The sequence below is a fragment of the Scatophagus argus genome, chromosome 13 (assembly GCF_020382885.2).
Source record: "Scatophagus argus isolate fScaArg1 chromosome 13, fScaArg1.pri, whole genome shotgun sequence".
NCBI classification, from domain to species: Eukaryota; Metazoa; Chordata; class Actinopteri; family Scatophagidae; genus Scatophagus; species Scatophagus argus.
Window position 1 is genome coordinate 10364711 of NC_058505.1, and position 23780 is coordinate 10388490.

General features: G+C 41.1%; 1 protein-coding gene across 1 annotated transcript in view; it reads left to right on the forward strand.

Moving 5' to 3' along the window:
* The window catches only part of cdh2 (cadherin 2, type 1, N-cadherin (neuronal)), a 56258-nt gene that overhangs the window by 13871 nt on the left and 18607 nt on the right, over positions 1-23780 (forward strand). The window contains exon 3 of the mRNA XM_046407593.1: positions 20784-21004. Coding sequence (XP_046263549.1) covers positions 20784-21004 — 221 coding nt within the window. The remainder of the gene's footprint in view (positions 1-20783; positions 21005-23780) is intronic.

Consider the following 23780-nt stretch of genomic DNA (forward strand, 5'->3'; position numbering starts at 1 on the left):
AGAAATCATCTAACCAGTCAACAGAGAACTTCTTCAGCTGAGAGTACTTCTAAATAAAATATGTTGTGGGTGCCTTGCCAAGAACATAAACCATCATTTTGACATAGTATTATTACTTCAGTGCTTAATGTTTGTTTAAAGCAACTCCCCCACCTCGCCAATACACACACACACACACACACACACATACAAACTGACACAACTTGTCTTCTATAGGGAATCTTATTAGATAAATAGCTGAAAAAACAACTGTGGTGAACCCGTTTGAATGTTTCCTCTCTGTCCTACCAAGAATGTGTTGTCTGGGAGAGCTGAGGTCAAAAGACACAAACAAGGCTTTGTTACCAAGCTTAATCTGTGAAAAGTGACTGATGTGAGCAAACACTGGGACACATTGTTCTTTTGTACATGTACTGAAAGATTGGGTAGTTGGTGAAGAGATAATATTTATTCATGAGCCATAACGCTGTATATCAAATTTCTTTCTTTTTGACTGCCGACATGGCTATACATGGCTTTTGAAATGTAATAAGATGAAGCTGTGCAATTTGGATTTTTTCATAGACATGTAGAACCAATCTAAAGAGGAAAGATTCATGACACACAGTAGGTTACATGTGTGGAAGCAATCTCTGGCTCTTCAGGAATAGATATTTGATGTTACAAGATAGAGTACAATGAAATCCACTTTTGTGTTTGATACTTTAGACCACAGAGTACGTACAAGCATGCATTGCTGCCACATTTGTATGCCTTCAGACTTAAGTTTTACCAATTATTCATAGCATTGAAAGGGACGTGGACCTTGAACTACAGCTGCGTCAATGAATGTCCCAAGTGATATGCTGACAAATCATCCCATCATGAAGATTGAGATGTTTCATCCAAAATTATTATCTGCCAGTTACAATTAGTACATTCTCATAGGAAAACAGTGTGGTTGTTGTTGCTTTTAGGAATAGACAAACTAACAACCAGAGAGCTCTCACGCTGAGCACCTTATGAACAAGGCTGCTGCACGCAATAAAAGAGTATGTGTGAGCGCAGCACTAGGTGTTGCATCCTGCTGACAGCTGGAACAGTATTCTATGAAACAGCCGATGCAGTGTCCAGCCTCTCCTCAGCCTGTCCTCTGATCCCCAGCCTTCGTTTATTGGCCATTTGCTGCGCACTTGGAAAAAGCAATTGTGCTACCATTGATTTGTGTCTGTTTGAAATAAGGCGGTCCAGATATTTGGCACATGCATGAGAGGGATTCTTTTTCTGTATATACTCTTTCATTCACTCTTATTACCGTCTCTCTGTCTGTCCTCCACTTCTTGCAAATCCACACTGAGTGTGCCACACGGAGGAGACGATGGTTTCTTAGCCGCTTATCATGCCTTCCACCAGACCACCAAGAGGTCTAAGCATGTGTACACATACAGCTGTGCATCACTGTTCATTCTGTGTGGGATAAGTGGGGATTGGCATGTTCTCTACCCGTCAGAGCGGGTTTCATCTGCTCAAAAATGCAACAGCTGGGCAGAGCTTTTTCACTCCTCCCATATGAGAAAGACAGAAATGAGACATGGAGAGACAGAATGAGAGGAGGGATGTAAAGAGTAGGGTTGCCACAGCTTCCTGAGGCTTGGAGCACAGCAAATGTTGGCACATGTGTTATGAGTTAGGACTGACATAACTGTTTTTAAGAGTGGCCCAACACATTAAGGATGTGTGGCTGGCTCTCTTACTTTCTTTTTCTTTGCTCTTTATGCTGTAAACACTGAGCAGTAATGGGAGGAAGGGCATAAGAAGAGTAATTTATGTGCGGAGGAGAAGCCTAAGATGAGCCCTCCCCCCGGGATTAATGGGAGTCTCTGTCTCTGTTCACAGGAAATATGAAAGGCCCTTTGTTGGTAAAGGACTTGCTGCTGCCAGCAAATAACTACCCCCCCGTCATATCGAAAATCCCCCAACCTCCAAATTCATTGCCTCCTATGCTGCTCATCCTTCACCCCCCCCCCCCCTTTTTTTTTTCTATAAGCCGATGTGTTTTCTGTCAAAGTCGCTCATTTATGATTCTACGCTGTGCCTGCTGTACAGAAGCCCAGGAGACACTAGCTCACGTTGTTAGTATTCACTGTCACTTCTAGAGTTCTGGCTATTGGGTGAGTAGAAGGAAGAGTGGGAGAAATAGTGCCGCACAGGTGGTGATTCATACTTTCGTGCCATGTTCAGTCATTTCCCTCTCCTGTTCTTTGTCTGCTGTGTTTAATTCCAGGACTCACTGACATATCAAGCAGGGACCAGCTAGTTTTCTGTGGTTAATGTGTGGCCAGTGGACTATGCTTTTGGTGATGGTTTATTTTTAGTGTTGGTGTCGATGTGTGTTGACCTGTGTGGGAGCTAAGCATGCCTCCTTAGGCTATGCTAAATAAAGAATGGCCTATCAGTGAGGGGAAATGACTGTTTGGCACTAAACTGGCAGTGTGTCTTTCATCAGGTCACACATTGCTCTCCTCACACCTGCGGCTCAGGACAGGAGGGTGAAAGGCTGTTGGCAGGTGTTAATTGCTAAAAAAGGCTGCAGAAAACAAGGCATGATACTGTGTATGTTTCTGCAGTATCTTTGTGCTCTCTCCTGTGCTGATATTTCACACACTGCAAAGAAATTGTTTGCGATCAGTATTTTTATTTTTGCATCCAAACCGAAATGGGATGAATAAAGTGTTTCACATCTGATTGTTCTGCTCTCTGTGTGCCTCGCATTTGAATTTTCTCTTTGCTCAAGCACTTCAAAAAAAAAAAAAAAAATACACAGATTAATGTGTTTGTACAAAAATCCCCCTTTCAGTGGCTCCTAGCTCACCAACACTCTGAAAAGAGATTCATTCTTTTCTTTCACATGTCCAGCTTTTCATGTCAGCATGGGGTTTTAAAATTTGTTCATTTACTTGGACATTGGCAGGAAGAAAAACAGTTTACTGGAACGGCTCTGTCACACCTGGATAAATTTTGACTGAATGCGTGAAGAAATAGATTTTTTTTTTTTAATGCCAGCTTTCTCCTTGAAAATATATTCTTGCTTTAGATTAAATCTTAGATTAATAAAAAAAGTTACAGTTGTTTCGAGCTGTCCGTGATAGTTTCAGTTGTATTTGCCTCGCCTGCCGCAGGAGTTGCACACTGAAAGCAGAGAATCTATTGGCTCCATATTGACTTCCCCGGGCCGTCTCCAATGGATTTGACATGGATAACACGGTTGTGTTTGTAACGAAAGGGGGAGGGGACTTAATAAAAGCAGGAGACCCCCAACTGAAAAAAAGAGGGAGGAAGAGTGAAAAGAAGAAGAGGGGAAGTTAAATGACGAGGGCTCAACTTGGCAAAAGCTGTGGGTTGTCAGGGGCAACTACAATGTCTCTGTGTAACCTGCCTCCCTCTCACCCTTTCTTAAAGAAAGCTCAGATGTGGGCTTATGGTAAGGCTGAATATGAGTCTGACATTGAAAGGGTGAAACAAAATACACACATTGGATGTCTGCCTTATAAATGATTTATAATTGAGTTTTCCTGGGCTCGGCCTGGAATGTAGATGGAGTAGAGCTTTAATGAGCCTCATAGTTTGATGTTATTCTATGCTTTAATTGTAATACTGAGGACGCCATTCATTTGTTTAATTTACTAGACTGGGAGCTGATGGCTGGGCTGGCATGGTAGGGGGGAGTTTAATGGCCATCCTCTGGAAAGGATAAGGCTTATTAGGTCTGATGGGCCTCCTGTCTCATATAACTTAATGTGGCCATGATAGACAGAGGATTCTGAGTTTGGATACATTGGAACTATAAACTGAAGCATATTCCCAGGCCCCTGGACTTTGTAATTGCCCATTAAGGGTCATGTTTGTAGATGGCGGGGCCAGATGTCCCTGATGTGGCCGAGGGTCCAACATGGGCTTTAAGAAGGCATGCAGTTAAAGTGAGGAGGAGCAGGGGCTGGACATTGCCACTCATTAAAACGACCCACTCTCTGCTAGCAGACCTATAAAAAAATCCCTTTAATGTTCTTACCAGAGAAGCTCCACAATTTGCCCACAATTCCACAACCATAAAAAGAGAATTGAATTCCATATGAATTCTCTGCTGTCATAGCTCACGGCACCAGCTGTCTATCTGTGTTAAAATCCAACCCTTGGGCGCCACTCCTTCTCAGTTTGGTCTGTTCCATATGTTACATTGATCTTAAAAGCTCGGCTCCCTCTGGTCTACTTGAGCAGAAGACCTTAGCGTGATTGAGTGAGACATATGCAAGGACAACATCAAACATTTCAGTATTTGGTGTAAGATCACATGACCCCAGTGATGTTTTCCTGATTGATTTATGATGCAAATGGGGTCTCTCATGTTACCACTTGCCTCATTTCTCATCCTTATCCCCTCTTGTTTATTAAATGTGTACTTGGTTCCAAGGAACTGGCTGTCATGAAATGGTAATTTAATTTGCTCCAGGTACACTGTTAGGGGTAGTGTGTCAGTGTCCTACTGTAAGTGCATGGCAGCACCCATTCCTCTCTGAACACCCTATCCCTTGTTTGTATTTGGGCTGTAAACTCCCATGCACAGCTGCCACCGGGTCACGTTTGGGGGTTTCTTTAGTGCTGATGACCTCCTAATGTGGATTCCAGTGAGGCAGAAAGGCAAATGTTTGTGCTTCCAGGTCCTCCTGGTATCCCGAGTCGTTACAGCTGTCATGTTATCCCCTTCTTGCCCAAGCCTTCCAGCTCAGAATGAAACACAATATCTGCTAGCATCCCAGCAGCAGAAACTCAAAAGATATCTGCTGTTATTTTGACAGACGCCTGCATACTTAATCATTAGGCTTCCAGCACAATAGCCCTCTTTGAGGCTTAAGTCCCAACCGGAAAACAACAACTGTAGTTTTCAAAGAAGGAATCTGATTTAATGCCTTGATAATTCCATGCTCCTCTGTTAATGCTGAATGAACTTTGCGTGAACTACACTTTTAGATAATGTACACTTTGGATGCTGGTGAGAGTAAAATGTAGAAAACTTTTTGCTAAGCTGCTCTTGGTGAGTGTGCAAAAATCTGCCCTCCCTCCATGTCTTTAATTTCATTGTTTTCTTTTCTCTGGAATGTTATAGCCTTGTTTGTATGCTGGTCATAACGAGTGCCAGTGGCAATCTTATTTACACTAGCTGGGTTTAGGAGTGTTGGCCAGCCCAGTGGAAAGTGTCCCCTCGTTGCCAATATGCAGAGACTTCACAGAGCTCTGTTCGTAACGGATGGGTTTTTTAATGTGACAGTTGAAAGAAGCCCCACAGTTTCTTCCATGGACCAGGATACAATAAAACCACTACTAGCAGAGTTCTGCTTTTACCCCCTCCCCCTTCTCTTTGTTAATAAGGTTTTTTTTCCCTGCCTTATTCACTTTCATCTCCTATTTTCTACAGCTCATCTTACTCTTGGTTGAAAACTGATATGCAAAGTGCTTCAGGTTACAGTGCAGGCTGTATGATTCTTTTCAAACTGGGATGTAGCAGAGGTACGGGTATAGGGATGGAGGAACGCAGCATCAAGGGAGGAGCCGATCTCCCCTTTGCCACTAGGCTAAAAGCATTCAGCTCCTGCCCATTGTGAGTCCTCACTCAAAGGGATTTGTGATAGGGATGATCTTTGACCCCAGTACGCCCACATTATGTAAATCAGTGTATAAAAGAGAGGGATAAAACATTTATTTTCCTACACACACACACAGTTTTTTTAGAGTATATGTGCATTGATTTTTGTGTTTGGACACCATGAAATGACTGAAGCCAATGTGACACTTGTGCTTGTCTTACAGTGGATATTATGACTTTGTTCACATATAAAATTTCAGCTGTACCTCTACTGTAATACTGCGTTCTCTCTCCCATATATGTTAGTGTTTACTGCTTAGCAGTCAGTGTTCCAGGGCATCTAAACAGCATGGAGAGAAATATAGGAAGATGGACCTGTTGTCATGTAACTAAGCTTCCTCCATATGTTGTCATGGCAGTGTTTGGGAAGGTAACCAGATCTTCCCGTCAGCCCCGCAGCCCCCCCTGTCCTTCCACACACTGTTATTGTCCCTGTGCACAAAGGATGGGGGGTGTGTGTGTAACACAAGATGGAGCAACATGCTGAGGTTCATGGACAACGCCCTTTCCCAGACTGTATCAGCTGACCATTCCTGGTTGTAGAAGTTTTACATTTCACAGCAAAGTGAAAAAATGATGTGGGGATGAGTTCAACATGAGTTTCTGACAATTTTGAAATATCAGTTGTTTATTATAAATATCACACTACCCTATTCACACAAGGTTATTTCTCATTTCACCTTTTTAATTTTACTGAATTCTCCACCTTACTGTAATATTTACACACGAACCTGTGTAATCTGTTCACTTTGCATTTCCTTTACCCACCCGCGCGCACACACACCTGCACCTGTGTTCTCTGATTGTATACACACACACACACACACACACACACACACACACACACACACACACACACACACTAGCTTGCCCCGCCCTGTTTTTTTCTGTTTCTTTCTGCCCCTCTCTGTACAGTGCCACTGCTAGTTGGATTAGATGTGGGTTGAACCTTAGTTCTTAGTCCTTAGTTTTTAACATGCTCCCAGTTAGACAAGATAACATATATGTGCCATTTTGGGTATGTTTGCTTTAATCAGAATCACAACAGTCATCCTCTTCAATGAATACTGTTAATGAATAGAACAGCACCCTGTTTGATACTTCACTAATGGAAGTTGCACAGCTTGACTTAATGGCTCTCAGTATTTTCTGTTTTTCTGTCTTTTCTCTACTTTGAGGTAGATTTTTTTCAGTATAGTAATGTCCTTAATAGCAGAATAATGCATTTGAAGAAAGAATGGCCTTCAAATTTGATAAACTAAAGACGCAGTTATTAAGTTTTACTTATGTGTGACTGGTAGCAGGTCGTCAATGTTTGTCTGAGTGTGAGTGCGTGCGAGAGGTTGTGTGGAGAGATAAAAATGAATTGTGGTAGTATGTATGTATGCAATTTAAATCACTTTGATTTCTTGAATATTTCCCACCTGAACAGAATTTTTAGAGGTGGAAAAATGTGTCTAAATACTTCAGCACCACATCATACAGTCAAGTCCTTGAGTTTAAATGCTCAGGAGGATGCAGTTACAATGAACCCCACTGTCAAATGCTGTTTAGATTTTAATTTGAAACAGTTGCTGCATTACTGTATAACAGTCAGCCAACCCCCCCCCCCCCCCTTTGAATTGTGCTTTTGAAATAACTGGCCACATAAGTACAGTGTCAGCATTTTTACATGTCAAGATGTATTTTATTATGTATTTTTTAGTGTTTTAATTAATCCCGCATTTGCAAACACATGAAACCTTTACTTGATGTTAAAACTCAGTATGACTCTGATGTACTGGATTCAAACCATATGTTGAAGGGCCTTGAAATGGTTTCTACAGCATCAACAGACACAGCTGGCCAGCAGTCTATGATCTCGTAGCATGCCATGTTTGCCATATTTTGCAGTATCCTTCAGCCCTGCCAAAGCCTCTGCTCCTCTGTTAACTAATTATTTGCCCTCAGATGGCCAAGTCACCTACTGATGAATAACCTTCAAAAGTGGTCAGTGTCATACTGAAAACAGTTGGGGGTGGTGAATCAGACAATGTAGAGTTTTAGGAAACTGCTAGTTCAGTGCTGACGTCACAGCGATGGTAAGCTTGTAAAAACGCCAAAAGGATGTTATTCATAGGTACTGTGGAGGGACATCTCTTCAGTGTCCACATGTAGTGTTAGCATGAGAATTACTGTCTCCACTGGCAGTGAAGTGGCCAGGGACAGTGAGTTACAGCACTCTTAGCACTGATCATTAACAGTTCTAACACACTGGGATATTAAAGTTTGTTTTACTGTTCCCATCAACAACCATGCAGCACTCTAGACATGTGTTATTGAATTCATATAATGTGAGTTATTGGGCTGTACATCTTGAGTGTCCATGTATATTGCCGAATCTGTCCGGTGTGGTCCTGGAGGAAATAGAGTAGCGAAGGAGATCATATTGGTTAATAAGCAGCTGTGTCATACCTGACCACAGAAGATAAGAAGAAAAAAAATAAAAGGTCATTATTATTATTATCACCCCTGGACTGCTTGTTTAAATCCCTCCCTCCATCTGAGCAAGCTCACACACCTGGTGCAGATAGACTTTGTTCAAAACAATAAATAATAAGCCTGATTTTAGCACCGGGTTTTATCAGCCAATGAAAGTAATGAGATTAAGCTAGTGAAGAAAAGCATAATTCTTGTGCCCACTCCAGTGAATCAGAGGCATGTGGGTAAGTGGGGAGAACAGCCTTAGATGAGAAGCTGTGTAAGTAATAAAACCAGCCACAGAAGTAATGCTGCCCCCAATATTCCTGTTGGTCTGTTCATGCGCTTTAAAAAATAGGATCAATTCCAGTCTAGGGAATTGCAGTTCTTACACCTGCAGGCCAAGCAGAGGAGTTAAAAAAAATAGCATGAAACAATTTAACCTCCAGCTTGACCAACAAAGAAACAGTGCTGTACCCTGCCTGTATCATGTGCCTGCCGGCCTTTTGTTGCCAACTTAAAAATTCCCCAACTTTTAGCCTTTTCTTAGCTGTAGCACTTCTGTGTAAGTAAACTGTAACAAAGGAAAATCTTCTCAACCAAGTCTTACTGCCCCTTTTTAAACACAACAGCTTAGTGTGGAATTAAATCTGAATAGTGTCAGGAATCGGCTCATCTCTACTTATGTACATGTGGAAGGAAAAAAGCAAGACAAACAGGGAGTCACATCCGGAATGTGACGGTGGATTAAGGTGCAACAGTGTGGTTTGATGTTTAATCACTCCTTGTGCGTAAGCTGTTCTGAGGGGGATAGAAAGGCTTTCCAGTAAGCCCTAATGGTAGTGGGATATCTTCCTGGTGAGTATTGCCCCTGTTGGCATAACATGCTGTGAACCTGCATTTTTTGTTTGCCTGAGAGGTTCCACTGAAGCAGAATGATAGGAGAGCACCAACCAGACATAACATCATCCCCCTCCACCCATGACTCCCTCTCCCCCCTCTCTCCGAGTCTGTTAGGGTGACTCAGGTGGAGGCGAGATGATCACTTGCATTTCTGAAATTTGAATGCCCACTTTACAACATTGTAGATGCATAGACAGCATTATATAATTGGACAACAGTTACACTGTTTAATGACCGATCAGGCTGTTATTGTGACATTTTAAAGCAAAGAAATAGACAGATGGGAACAGAAGGAAAACAGCACGCCATTCACTGTAGAACTAAACTGATGGTTTCCCTGAGACCACCCGACAGCATCAGAAGCTGCCTGCAGTGATTCACATGTTTGTGCCACCTGCTTGTTCATGCCACCACCGTGTATGTTAGTGTGACCCTGATGAAGACTGCTATCACTGCGAGGCGACAGACTATTCCCACAAGTCCTTGCTTTAAAAACCCAAGGTCTGGAAACATTTCCACAGGCGGCCTTTCGAAACGGAGACAGATTTGTACATGGCCATGCTTGTGGTTTTGTGTTATAGCTGCAGACAAACTGAGGACAGATGTGTTTGGAGTCATTCTCACCCCTCCTCCTTCGTGTTCCTCTACCCCCCCTTCTTCCAGTTCCCCTAATCTAGGACTCATTGTGTCTGTAATAAAGCACAGCTGCAGAGATCCTTCTCTGAACCCACTCAGTTCAGCTGATTACATGGGAGTAAGAGGGCTCTCCTCTCACAGAGTCCAGTCACACAACCATGCTCCCCTCATGGTAATGCTGTACTGGTCCCTTCACACAGATAATGCATGTGAGAGGAGACACTTCCTTGTACTGGACCGCCGCCAAGACTAATTGCTCACACCTGATGTTGCATTTGCAACTGTTACACTTCGGGGACTGTTATATCCTTTGCTATTTGTAATGTCTAACAGGTTTTGCTCACATAAGGAAAACCATGTTCATTCATTACCTGTACGAACTGTTAAAATCCATATTTTAGCTTTGAAGTTTGCAGAATTTTTCAGTCTACAGGCCTTTTCAATGGAAAACTTCTTTGAATTAACAAATAGTTTGTGTGATTTTAATGCTGCTCACACTGCATTATGTGAAGGCGAGACTCCAATGCGGTATGTCAATTTGTCGGGTTGGATTGTGTTAAATTGCTTCTGCTCAGAAATAAAAAAGAATTCATGCATATGAAAATGAGCGTCCCTAATAGAAAGATGTGTCTCTCTTACAAATTGATGCCGCATTGAGGATCAGGGTCTGAACCTCTGCGCTCAAGACAAAAAAAAAAAAAACAGTAACAGAAATCAATAACAGCATTGTGCACAAAATGTCTCTATCACACAAGATACCAACTTTATATCCAACTCAAATTAACAGTTCCAATTAACCATCTCAAAGTCCAACTGCTTGCGATCAAAAAGGCTTTTTAAGACTTTTTGTTTGTGCTATCAGTTCGAGAATATGATTGATTCAGCTTTGAAATAGACATTAATTGCACTGCACAGATGGATTTTATACGACTATAACCTGCCTCCCCCTTTGATGGCAAACTAACTGTGGGGGTCAAACTAAGTTCTTAGCAAGCCACGTTTGGTATCACAGTTGTAGCTTTGTATCTCCAGGAATGAACACTGTACACAGGAATAAGCACAGTTGACACATTAAGACAGCGTTTGTAAATTCATACAAATGCATGCTTTCCTCTCTGTTTGCTTTCTTCAACTGAGCTAGCACATAACAAGCTGTCATGTGTCTGAAAGGCTGTGTATGCGTTGAATGTGAAAGCTTTTGAGAGGAACATCAGGCTTGTCTTTAATCTTCTCTCTGTGTATTTTTTGTCTTTTTCTTTAAGCATGGGCTAATTGTGTTTCAAGTAGAATTTGACACGTATTGATTCAAACGTGCAATGGCAAATGTGCACACCCTGTGTATTGGCAGCTGCCCTAATCTCTCTCTTTGAAGAAGAAGCTTTTTCCTTGCTGTCATTGTTTTGAGGATGGATTTTTTTTTTCTCTCCTCCACAACCGAACAGAGGAGACAGGTTTCAAAAACCCAGTGACTCTACAGCCTTGGGTTTTTCCATATGTTTTGTTTGTTTTGTTTGTATGAAGGGATTTAGAGAGAGTGATTCTCAAGTGTGGCAAAGGGCAAGTGAGTAAAATGAGGATAATGGTTGGCAACTGTGTCTGTAATGGTCTGCCCACAACAATGACTAATTTGCTTTGTTTATTTTGAAAAAGAAGCATTTAAATATCCTTATGGGCTCATAAACAAATGTTTTTTTCCTTTTCTTTCTTTAATATTTTGCTTTGAAATTTAAAAAGAAATTCTTATTCAACCTCTCTAGAAATATTTTAACTGATTACCACATAAATGTGCATTTGTGCAATTTATAGGGGTTGGTGTGAGCAGTTAGACCGAACATATTTTTTTTGCGTGTGCACAAATGATTAAGTAAATAATTTTTCTTTACTTGGAGAGAGAGACAGAGGCAGCCCCTATCTTACAGTATAATAGTCTTCTCCAGGGGCTGTCAGCTTCATCTTCCTTTGTCTGCCGCTTTGTTTCACAGCCAAATAGGATTCACATGCTTGCTTCTTGTTTCTCCCCATGCCCTGACTTCTCCAAAGGAAAAAAAGCAGGAATTCCATTAGTTTTGTTCTCAAAAACTCAGCATGAACTTGTGACTGTTCTACACACGACATAATGGCCTCAAGAACTGGTCCCAGATCCCCCATGCATTTTTCTACTGCTTTTACTTTACATTTCAGACTGTAGGTGAGTGCATCATATTCTTCCATGTCTTTTTTTGTTTTTTAACAGACACTCTGCTTTGTATAAAATCCCTCACTCTTTGAATCTGACTCAAATTGCTGCACTGTTCTGTTTTGAGCACACAAAGGGATAAAGGAAAACTATATATGTGTGTGACTGTTGTGCACGGACTTCCACATGTGCATGTTAAAGACTGGTAAAGGAAGGGAAAACTGAACAGAAACTGCATGGTGTGTGTGTATGTGTGTGTGTGTGGTTAGGTTTGTAATTGGATGCACTGGACCGCATCAGTCTTTACCTGAGCTAGTCATTTGCATTGGTTTGATTGACAACAGAGCTACGCAAAGCAGGTGCAAGTGTTATTCCCTATAAAGGCAGAGAGGATGCACAAACCTTGCATGTTTTAATCAGCCATCACTTTCTTGTTAATTAGTATTAAGTCATTATTGCTAAGAAAATGGTTAAAATCTCATTTACATAATGGCATATCAGCTTTCTCCAGTCATGGTCAATGTCACTAAAGGTTGGCCAATTTTCAGAATATAATCATGTCCTAATATACAGCTGTGTAAATTTCTATCATATTTGATAGTGTACAAATAGATTTTTTGGTGACCGATCTCCTGGAAAATTTTTGAACACTATTTTCTACAACCCTTTGTCCACTGCAAATCAAAGCTTGAATGGTCAGTTTGATTTATTTGTTCTGTCTATTAAATGTCTTGGAAAATATCATGTGTGTAATGTGATACATGCAACAACATCATCTTTTTTTTCTGAATTCGGTTTTAATAAGAAAAAATTTCCTTTGTTTTTTTTTTTATTTTCCAATTAAAAGTAATTAAAAGTGATAAGGTCATTGCTATAGTACTACTCCACCTAATTTTTAGTCTCAGAAATGTAAATGCTTTTGGCTTGAAAGGCAGCTGTGGAAGGTTGGTAGTTCTTTTGCTTCTTAAACAACTTCAGGTTTTCAAAAGAACTAAAAAAAAATTGTTGAAACTCCTCGAACCACTCTTTTATCATTATTCAATCCTCCACTGTCCATCTATATCATCATATGACTAAATGGCTAAATACTCAGCCTCTGTTTGTTACTTGTGCACTGCACAAAGGGAAAATATGTGTGTTGCTGGGATTTGATTAGTCTGTTTCCACCTTAAACACACAGTGCTTGCAGACAAGCTGGTGCATTTTACTGTTTGAACAACAGAGACACTAGTGTTTTCTGCAGTGATAACAGTTTTGCTCTCTTTCTAAAATAAGTGGGTATCTTGTGGCACTATATTTAAGTGATTGTTGATATGATTTCCATAAATATGCAGTCATGACTCAGTTAAGTTGGGAAATACAATGCGTGGCAATGCGAAGTGTAGTTTGACAGTTAATATTTTCTAAAGTTAGAGACAATGAAGCTGGAGCCTATAGGCCCACTTTGCATGTTTTTAGCACTTAGTTTTACACTTGATGAAAGCAGAATGAGACATTTGACATCATTGCATAAGTCACCTATTCTGTTTTTCCACTCGAAACTCTGCATGATTGTCCCCGTGGAACTGCAGAGATATATTTCTGTTTCTTCTCTCAGCAGCAAATCAGAGACAGGAACTACTCTGCTGCTGTTATTAAAAAGTCTTAAAAGAACCAGTGAACATGTCAGCAGAGGTTACCTCATCACTGGTCACTGCCTCTTTCTTTGTCTCTTTGATTTTTGTGATGGTATTTTGACAGAAATGATCAAGGGGAAGAACCAAATAGATTTGAGTCTGTGCTTCTGAGATCAAAAGGACCTAATAATGTCACATTACAGGTTGCACTGAGGCAGCTTTAGTGCCCGTCCCTCGTGATCAGACTTTTTGGAAAATATCAGCTCGGCTTGGAACCAGAAGCATGGTAATTTCATAGTAATCAACCGATGTAGCCACTGGCTGCCTTACTTTTAATTGTCTCTTTTCTGTTGGGCATTTTACAGACATTAAACTCTAAATGTGTTTCAGAAAAATTAACCTGTATCAGTGCCTGCTGTGCTTATCTTAACAAATACATATATTCAAGCTGTCCTCCATCTGACATTATATACACAGCACTGCGCAGAAGAGATGTGGATGTGGTTTTCTTACTTTAATTAATTCAGGTTTCTGAGTGAATCTGACCGTGTCTAGTACTTGAACTTTCTTTTTAAGTATAGTCTTTGTTTTCATCATGGTAGATGTATAATACATGAAAGCGATCAATATCTCATGTTAAATATTTATAGTTGTTTCCCACCCAACGAGGGGCTCCTGGATAAGTTAGCTTCCCGTCCAGGTGAAAATGCCTGAGACGCAGTAGCACTGTAACAGCCCCATGGCACAGCGGAGATGGATGGTAGGGTGCAGTGAAGCATTCCCTAAAATGTGTATTACTGCGGTGTATGGTCACCAGAGAATGACCTGTGTAATACAGAAACAATAAAAAGTGATGCATGTGGACACCTTAAATGGATTGTTATTCAGAGTCTGATTTCTGAAAGACATCTCGGTGTCCCAACCTGACTCTGGCCTCCAACCTCACACAGATTACTTCATTGTACCCCTCAGTGCTTTTGTTTTTCTTTCCTTTCTCCCTCCCTGCGTTAATCATTAAAGCCTGAACAAAGTGGCTGATCTCAGCATTTATAAAGTGAATTACAGTGAGTATACAGAGCAATTAAAAACCTGTGACCCTTTATGAGGGGAGGGAATGAGGTCAAAGGATAGTTTTTTATGGACTTGAAGATCAATACCTCACTTCTGGCAACTGGACATTGTAGACTGAAGGCTTTGAGATCTAGACTTACATTGGCATTGACACATTTAGCTAATACTATGACTAGTCCTACTACTGTCTACAGTAATTATAAGTTCTTCACTAAATTTCAATTGTCTTTTGAACTTGAAGGAGAAAGTACAGTGTAACATACCAGAAGGCACATTTTCTGCCAATTTGTAAGTTTTCGTCATTTTCATAGTTTAATTTGCCAGCATATTTTGAGGCGTTTCGAAATGAGCTCCACCTGTGAACAATCACACAGCAAAAGACATCATGAAGAGTTAAGAGTATGACACACTGGTAATGTGGTCACTTTAATACCCCACTAAAGCCTCTGTATCAAGCCACTTGTCTCAATAACTCACAGAACAAAATCCCAGTAGCTATGCGCTGATAACTGCAGAAGGATGTAGCTTAGTCTTATCAGCTCTTGGCTCCAGTGACACCGTAATCCACACAATGCTCGTCTGTCATTGTACTGGAAAATACAGAATCATTTCATTTACCAAACAAAGGCCTGAGAATAATTGTTAAGTCCCCCTGCACTTTCTCTTCACTTTCGACCCATTGCGATTGCTAATTTCAAAGGTTAAATATTCAAAAGAGGCAAACTGACATTTTTTTTTCCCATTGCAGAAAAACTTGTTTGGTCCCTGGCATAAAAGGCTCTTACTGAAAGTCATTTTAATGAGATCAGAGCAGCCAGTTATGTTCAGCTAGCTTTTTGTGCAGTCAGAGCTCAGCAGGTATCTACTAAGCATGCAGTTAATGCATAGGCAGGGGACAGCCAGTGAAGAGGGTAATGGTGGTTTCCTTATGGGTAATCATTGCTGAGACAAAACGGAGAACCTTTGTACCCAACAGGAATAGGGATAAGTTTTGGTACTCTGAAGGAATTGGAGGTGACTCTTGGTGTGGTTGGGGGTCTGCTTATCTTGTAATTGTCCTTTTAATTACAGTGGTTGTCAAAAGTGGTTGCTGTACCCTTGGAGAGCACGTCAAAACAAATGAAAGTAGTTTCCCTCTCCTGAGGGCCAGTTTGCTAGATAAATGGAACTTAAAAATCTCTGTGTTTGAGATTCAGCAAGCTCATATAGCTACAGCCGCTCAGACATCACTTGAATTTCTCAGTGTGTATGCCAATGTGAGTATGTGTGATAAGGGAAGGTAGTATCAATACGTTTCTTGAGGGCCTCTTCATAAATCTCTAATTGAGGCTGCAGTCTTAGGAAAGAAAAATAGCTTCAACAATATGCATAAACTACACAAACCAAGTGTTGGGGGAATGGTCACTGCAATCAAGCTAGGAAAATGAGCCAGTTGCTTGTTAAATGTGTTTATGCTCTGATGCAATTCCTCTTTAGTTTTCTTAATTGCTTGAGACACTGAACAAAGTACAAACACTGCATGTTTTTTTCATGCAAATCCCTTACATATTTTAGGCCCAGCTATAAATGCATGGAATGCTTTGCGCGTTTGAAGTGCAGTGCATTAGCAAAATGCCTTCGAGGGCTTAGTCTGGCAAACGGCAGTATCATCCTTCCCAGATCCCGGCTTCAGCTACAAACAGTTTACTTTCTCTGAAGAATATCATTTTCTGAAAACAAAAATATACCTCAGTCTCATCTCTGCATCTCAGCATCTTTAAATAAATTATAATAATTTTTATTTGTTTTAATTTTTATTTTTCTTTCGAAAAGTCTTTATTTAGGTGTTTAACATAGCATCAGATGCCACAGGCCCACTACCTCCGCTGAATATTTTATCAGAAAGGACTGATGATGGTTTCACAAACCCTGATTTATTCACTCAGTTCTTGACATGACTGTAGTTTTTAAATCATCCCGCATAGCCTCGGTGATTATTTTGTAGCAGTGGTGGTCCATCAGTTCTAAATAAACGTAGAGAAGACTGCGTGGAACGAAAATAGCAAATGCACTGTTGCACTGGATCAGAGAGCTACCGAACAATCATAGTCCATTGGAGGACTAACTTAAAAAACTATGGTATTTTTTAAATTTGTATACGGAAATAATTGTAATTGTGAAGAATAGGCTGTAATAAGTTGCAGAGCTTTGAGACTGTAGAATTTGCATTCATAATAGTGGCATTAAGAAAACAATACATCGAAAATAACATACACATGCATAATTACGCATAGCAAGCAGCCATCATCAAGTTTAAAAAAATAATGTGTAGAGCTTTTAGCAGTTTGATTATTGGGAAATTAGCGAATATTTAAAGGATATTTTAGTGATCGAGCACAAAGTCCTATTCTCTGACCTTAATTTGGCATGTTCTCCCCATTTTTTGACTCAATTAGAATTTCATAGCAGCAGTTTGAATTGAGGTACCAAAGTGCGAGCTGCACTGGGGCTTAACAGGATCTTATGAACAGTGGTGTTGGCATGCATGTCTCACACAGCACATTCATTTGAAGCCTCTGCTTCATATTGCATTGTCTCATCGCCAGTACAGGCCACTCTGCTAAACCTGGCCACATTCATTTGTGAATAATGCATTTTGTAAGGGATGTTGTACCATTTGCCAGGGCTGAGGTGGTGAGGGGTGCTGCCAATGGGGTATTTGCCTGCGTCTGCATTTATCCATAACTACTGATGAGACACCTATGCTGAGTATTTCTCAACTGTCAGTGACCTCACTTTCCAAAAATGAGTGATGGTATAACGGGATGATCTCACATGAGGGGTTTCAGTGTTGTCACATTTACAGCACATTAGAGGGACTTGCAGCCAGTGTATTTGGCAGACATGCAGGCATAAAGACTGAGGAACATTTTCTTTGCCTGCATGCAGTCGCAGAGTCTGCAATCCATGTTCCAAATTAAATGTGTCTCTCTTCTGCCTCTCACTATCTCTCTCTAACTATTTGTGTGTGTCTGAGTTATCACGTGATGGCGCAGACAATAGAGAGGCACTCTGGCAGAGGTTAGCCGGGGTTTTTGTGTTGCTTGTCAGTGAGGGGGGCATCTAAGCTGTGAATAGGATCATTGAGCCGGAGGTAATTTTGGGCCCCGGTGCAGGGCATTAGTTGGACAGCCCTTTCTGCTGACAGGCGTGTTTCTCCTTCTCCCCCTCCTCTTTTTTTTAACCCCCAACCCCCAGTCCCCCTCTGCTGCATCGGCATTTCTCTCCAAACCAAAGACCTTTATCGTTGTGTCCATGACGACATGTCTGATAGGGCGTGGCAGCCAAGATCTCTCTTAGCCCTGTACCTTAGGGAGGCAATACATCTAGGTATAGATAAGTTGCAGCAGCCTGGGTTTAAGCAGTGCCACACTGCACATTTCTGCATTTTATAAACCACCAGAGTGTGTCTGATAAATGAATAGACACATGCTGGACATTCCCATTCATTATCATTGGAAATGGTCATGCCTGCTGGGAGTTTGTGTAGTGATTGCCGTGGGGGCTGACTGTTGAAGGGGTCTCTCAGAGGTATCCTGATGGCCAAATTTCAGATGGTGTTGAAGAGCTGGAGCAGCTCAACAAGAGGCTCAGGCTAAAACAACTCACGGGGGGGTGTTGCTGTCAAGTGCACTACTACACATTCATAAAAATGTATAGTCAAAAGGTTTGGATTAGGTTTAACCTAACTAAACCAGCATGGTATCTGTAGTCTATAAATGACTTTTTTTTTTAACATCAGACAAGTTTGTGCTACATTACTGGTTTCCTGCTATTACATACTGACATAATGGTTGCTGGAATGCCCCTAAATACAGCGAGGATCAAGGAATTGGCTAAAGAGGTACTGCTGGAAGAAAGAAGAAGTAGTTCCTCTCAACAAGAACTACCAAAACTCATACCGCAGCTGTAACCACTTTATATAATTGAGGATTATTTCCATTAGGTTTTTTTTCCAGATTAATTTAAAGTCCAGTCTTAACTTTATAATATGATAAAATGTTATGATTAAAAAAAACTGAAAAGCAGCAATTTTTGCTATCAATAAATGGTTAAAGTGATGATTCAGCTATTAGGTCTACTTACAATAACATTACGCCCCAGTCATGTGAGTGAGTGAGTGTGAGTGAGATACTGCCCACCTCCAAGTGAATCTATGGGCTGTCTTCTCCTGTAGTGTGAGTTATTTTGACAGTGCCTTACTCTGTATTCTACCTCTGTCTGAGTATCTGCTGACTTGGACTGGCTGGTGATTGCCTGAAGGCTTTGAGTTTACAGGCGGCTGGCTTTAAGGCAAAACCTTCAGAGAGAGAAGGTCATCTATCTGATGTCAGTGATGCCAGGTTCAAAGAACAAAAACTAATTGGACAAGGGTAATTTAACAAAGGCAGTCGGGAAGGAGATGGTCAGTATCAAGTGTATTCCACTATAGAAGAAAGATCTTGTCATCTTCTGTCTTCATTATTGGAACTGCTGGCTGAATGCCATTTCACCTTGTATGCTGTTAAGCAATATTTAGACGAACTGCAATTCTTTAGTTAAAAAAAGTCCAGTTTGCAGTGCAGTTTTTGGTTGTTTTGTCAGTGTTTAAATCTTTAAGCAGTATCTCTAATACAATGCAGCACACAGTCCTTGCAGAAGACTTGTTCTCCCTGTTTGGGTTTTGATAAACTAGCGCAAGATTGCATTTTCATTCGTCAGGATGAATGCATTATGATTACACTGCCTGGCAAACTTTCCTTAAGCGACCTCATATTTTTGATTCTCTCTCACTCACTCACACACACACACACTCTACTAATTCTCACATTCAATAATGCAACATTTTGTATAGGATTCCTGCTCCGGCTAAAGAAAATATACTGCATTCATTTTCCATAATAGTTTTTTTATTTCCTGCTGCTGCTGTGTTGCTTTTAGCCATTCTGCCTTTAGTTGCCCACTAAGAAAACCTGCCATATCTGCGTTGTCTATCGTTACAAGCAACAAGAAAAGTGTTAAATTAGCTAATGTCATCACCAAGAGATTTATTAATAGTAGGGTGTGGTGCACTTTAGGAGAATTGATTGCATGTGTTTTTGTGATACTATTGAATTAAGCCTTCGATTTAAAGGACTTTCTTTAGACCCCGAGCTGATCTACTGCATCCTCTCTTAAAGCCCAGAGGAACTGGGTGTGCATGTGCAGATGATACTCTGAAGACATCAGTGGGTCCCCAAGGTGGCAGCACAAAGGAAGATTAGGCACCCTCCTTCAAGGCTTTTGTTAAGTAATTCCACATCTCTTAATAATTCAAGGCGGCACCAGCAGAACCTCCACACAAACAATACTCGGTAATGTTGTGATCTTTGTGGCCAGGAGGAATTTTTTATCTTTCCCTTGATGCTGTTTTGTGTGGGCCTGCCAGGAAACATATCCACATGAATCATACAATAGAGCTCTTAGGTGTTGAGGTGTGTGTGTGTGTGCGTGTGTGTGTTAGTGTGTATATGTAAGCGCTACGTGTAGGCTGTGCTGTGCTGTCACTCACTTGTAACATGAACTGTGTTGTAGCAGTGTCACTGAGGTACCAGCGGGACTCGAGCCCCCGTGAGCCACCTGTCTGCAGTGGATGTATGCATGTGAGAAATTCGCTGTGTTTTCTGTGTGAACATGCTGATGAAATAAACATCACGTGCACTTATGTCTGTCTCTTGAGGAGGTGAGGATCGGTAGTCATCCGCAAAGGCATCACAGTATGTCATGGGGGACAAAGCTAGCATGCAATAGCCTTAGCTAGAAATAAAGTAAGACTTATCTGGCTGATTTCTACGTGTTTGCTGCATATGGTTTCTCAAGCCCAAACACAACAGGACATTTAGACAGTCTAATTTAAGCATCAAATTTTAAATATAGTGGTTTTGCTTTAGGGTCTTTAATAGACCTTGAGGGGCACTCTTCATTTTTTTCCTTAGTTTTCTCTCCCTCCAACTCTCTCCTCCACTGCACCTGTTTTGAGCAATACCTTTGGGGCACAGCTTGAAGTGAATAATGTATGAGCGAGAAGGAGAATCGGAAAACCTTTGTGGACCTTGTGTGTGTGTGTGTTTCTGTCTGTCTTCCCCCTTCATTGTCTCCATCTGTTTTTCTTTTTTTTTTAGGTTTGTCACTCACTTTTGGGCTAATTTTTTGTTTACTTAAATCTGTCTGTTTCTGTCTCTTGCAGTGAGGTTTTTCGACTGTGGCCGAAGTGGTCTGATGCGGTTTGAATGCAGTAATCCATCTGACTTCCGGATAGAGGGCGACGGAGTAGTTTATGCTGAGAGGAGTATTCAGTACTCTACGCTCCCTTCCTTACAGTTGTTGATCAAGGCCAGTGACACCACCTCTCAGCAGCAATGGGTGACTCAAGTCAGGCTGACACCCTCCAAAACCTCCGGCGAGCAGGTGAATATACCTTAATCACTTCTCTAACATTCTTGACTTGTTTTTCGATTGTCTGACTGATGTTAGTGCCATAGAAAGGTGGGATGATCAATTCTCCACTCACAACAAATAACTTACGCTTATTAGGCATACTGCACATTCACAGATGACTAGTTCCCTAAATCGTAGCAGGTGTTCTGAGAGGCTGGATGGATGCTTGCTAATTAAAACTTAATGTGTCAATTTACTAGGAGCACAAACACATACTCAACACGGTCAGTGCATAGCAAGAGCAGATGCAAAATAGCTCCTCGTAAAGTTGATTTCAGTGAGCATGCCTTGTGATCGTGAGGTTATTGCCTTATCATCCAAAAGGGTACACACCTCTTTCAGTGTTTTGGAAGACAGGAAGCATCTGCTGCTCTGCAGAGTACTGCTCTAACCGTTCCACTGGACGTGCTGTGCAGTCATCTGCAATTAGTTAGAATGACCATGTGCTCATATGTCAACATTGTGGTTGGCTGAGGATCAGAGGAATTGCACAAAAAAGCACTGCACATGTCCCATTCATCTGCTGTGTAACCAGGAAATTAAAAGAAGCTGGAACTGCTGTGTTATTGTATAGGTTTTAACTTCAGTGCCAGTGGATTATGTGATCCTGTTCAATTAGATGATATCTGTTGCTTTAAACTTACAGGAGTGACGCTACACACACATACATCAGAAGTCCGTGAGCTACTCTCTGTCATCACCTGTCCTACAATGTTATAAGTGATCTTTTATGTGCATTTGCAAATATGTATTAGAGATGGGCATTTTAACTGAGTGATTTTTGATTACTTGCAAGAAATTATTATCATGTGCTCAAGTATTATAGCGTAATGTTTCATAGCTTGCACTGCACATGCATTTACTTCATTTTGTTGAAATATATTTGAATATAACTTTTACATGGCTGGTTGCCATAATTCTGTAACACTAGATGGAGTGAGTGCAATAATCATGTTTGTCTAAATAACGTTTGTCTAGATAATTGTCTTACAAAGACCTATGTGCCTTTCTTTCTTATCCCTCTAATACACATAAGCAAATGGCCACAAGTGGCCATTTCTAAACATGCACCACAGCAGATAATCTGAGCAAAGGTGGACATCATATTTTATGTGGGAGTACATTAAAAGTTAATACTAACAGGTATGTGTAGTTACTGTCAGTATGGCTCAGTGGTCTGCTGGGCAGAAATTAAGCTTGTAGCCAGTAATGATTTTATGGCTTTTCAAAACACTGCCACTGACACCCATTTACTATAGGACCTCCTGCAGGTATGTGATTTTAATGATACCATCAGTCACTGTTGTAGATTGGTCAAAGGCAAATGCATACTTGTCCCGAACAGGTAAACATTGATTTCGGCAGTTTTCTTTTCTTTGTTACTTTTTAAATAAAACTCAGAGCCTCACATTGACTATGCATGTGTATACAAATTATCAGCTGTATCATTAGCAGTCATATTCTGATCTGTATCTGTAGAGAGCTCTTGGGTTTGTTCTGATTTGTCCATAATGAAATCAGGGATTGACTTTCCCCTATTGTGCATACTTATGAGGTCATGAGCAGTTGTCTTCCCCACAGCATAATTATTGTCATGAATCATCACGCATCTCTTAATCACATCAGCGATTACATTTTGTATTAGTCCATGAATGCAGCAGCCTTGGGGAAACATTTTAATCAGTGACAACTAAACAATATCCTCATTAACATGAGAGGGTCCTCGCCCACTATCTCCACCTCTGTTGGAACCCAGCTCCACCACAGTCTGTGAGGAGAAAACATTTCAGTATCTAAAAGACAGAATTTTTCTAAAAGGGCAAATATGTCTAATCCTTCCCCGACACACGCAAACACTCAGGCCATCACTCAGTCTAACACACTCCTAGTAGACTCCTAGTCAGAAGATGGAGGGGATCCAGAGAGTGTGGATAGGTACAGACATCCAGTGAACCATAGATAGATGTGTGTTGGGCTGAACAAACCCACCATGCCATTCATCATTCCAGACACAGGTTGCAAATAATTACGGGTCTCACTCGCACCCATTTTAATAGGGTAATAGATATTTCTGAATCATGCTCCTTTGCTATCTGTCCGCTTGCCTAACTGCGTTTCCAGTGTGTGAAAGCAGTATAATCGGATTTCAAACATGATTAGTGGAAGCTCTCCGACAGTTCCCCAGATGTCAGAGGAGGGGTAGAGTGGGATATGGGTCACGTTATAAGGTAGCAAAGCGGTAATTAATTTCTGTTTGCGTTGGGCACTTTGTAATAGTTTGTCAGACTTGAAGACCTCACAACCAATCAACATTCAGATGATTACAGGCGGCGGAAGGGAAAATACTTCAAGGGACACGACAGCTCCATTGAAATCCCAGATATCATTCACTGACATTGAGATTTCACATATTGTTTTTCTGTTTTCCTTCCTGCCTTGTTTTGTTCAAGGTTATTTTAACTTTCTCTGGCACTACTTCAGTCTCCTCAGTCTCTGGAGCAGCATAGGCAATTTGAGCCATCTGTGTGTTTAGAGTCTGGCTTGCAGGTACCATCCTCCTTTGTTTCAAATCTCATTCATTACAGGCGAGGGAGGATGGCAGATCCATTATGGAAGCTGGTCTGTCTGTGTGGGTGCATTTTATCAGGACATAAGAAGAGGTCTGCCATTTAAAGCAAACCAGTGCCGGTGTTGTGCGGCTGCTGCAGTAGCCAAACTGTAGCCACACCAAAGCGTTCCAAAGCAT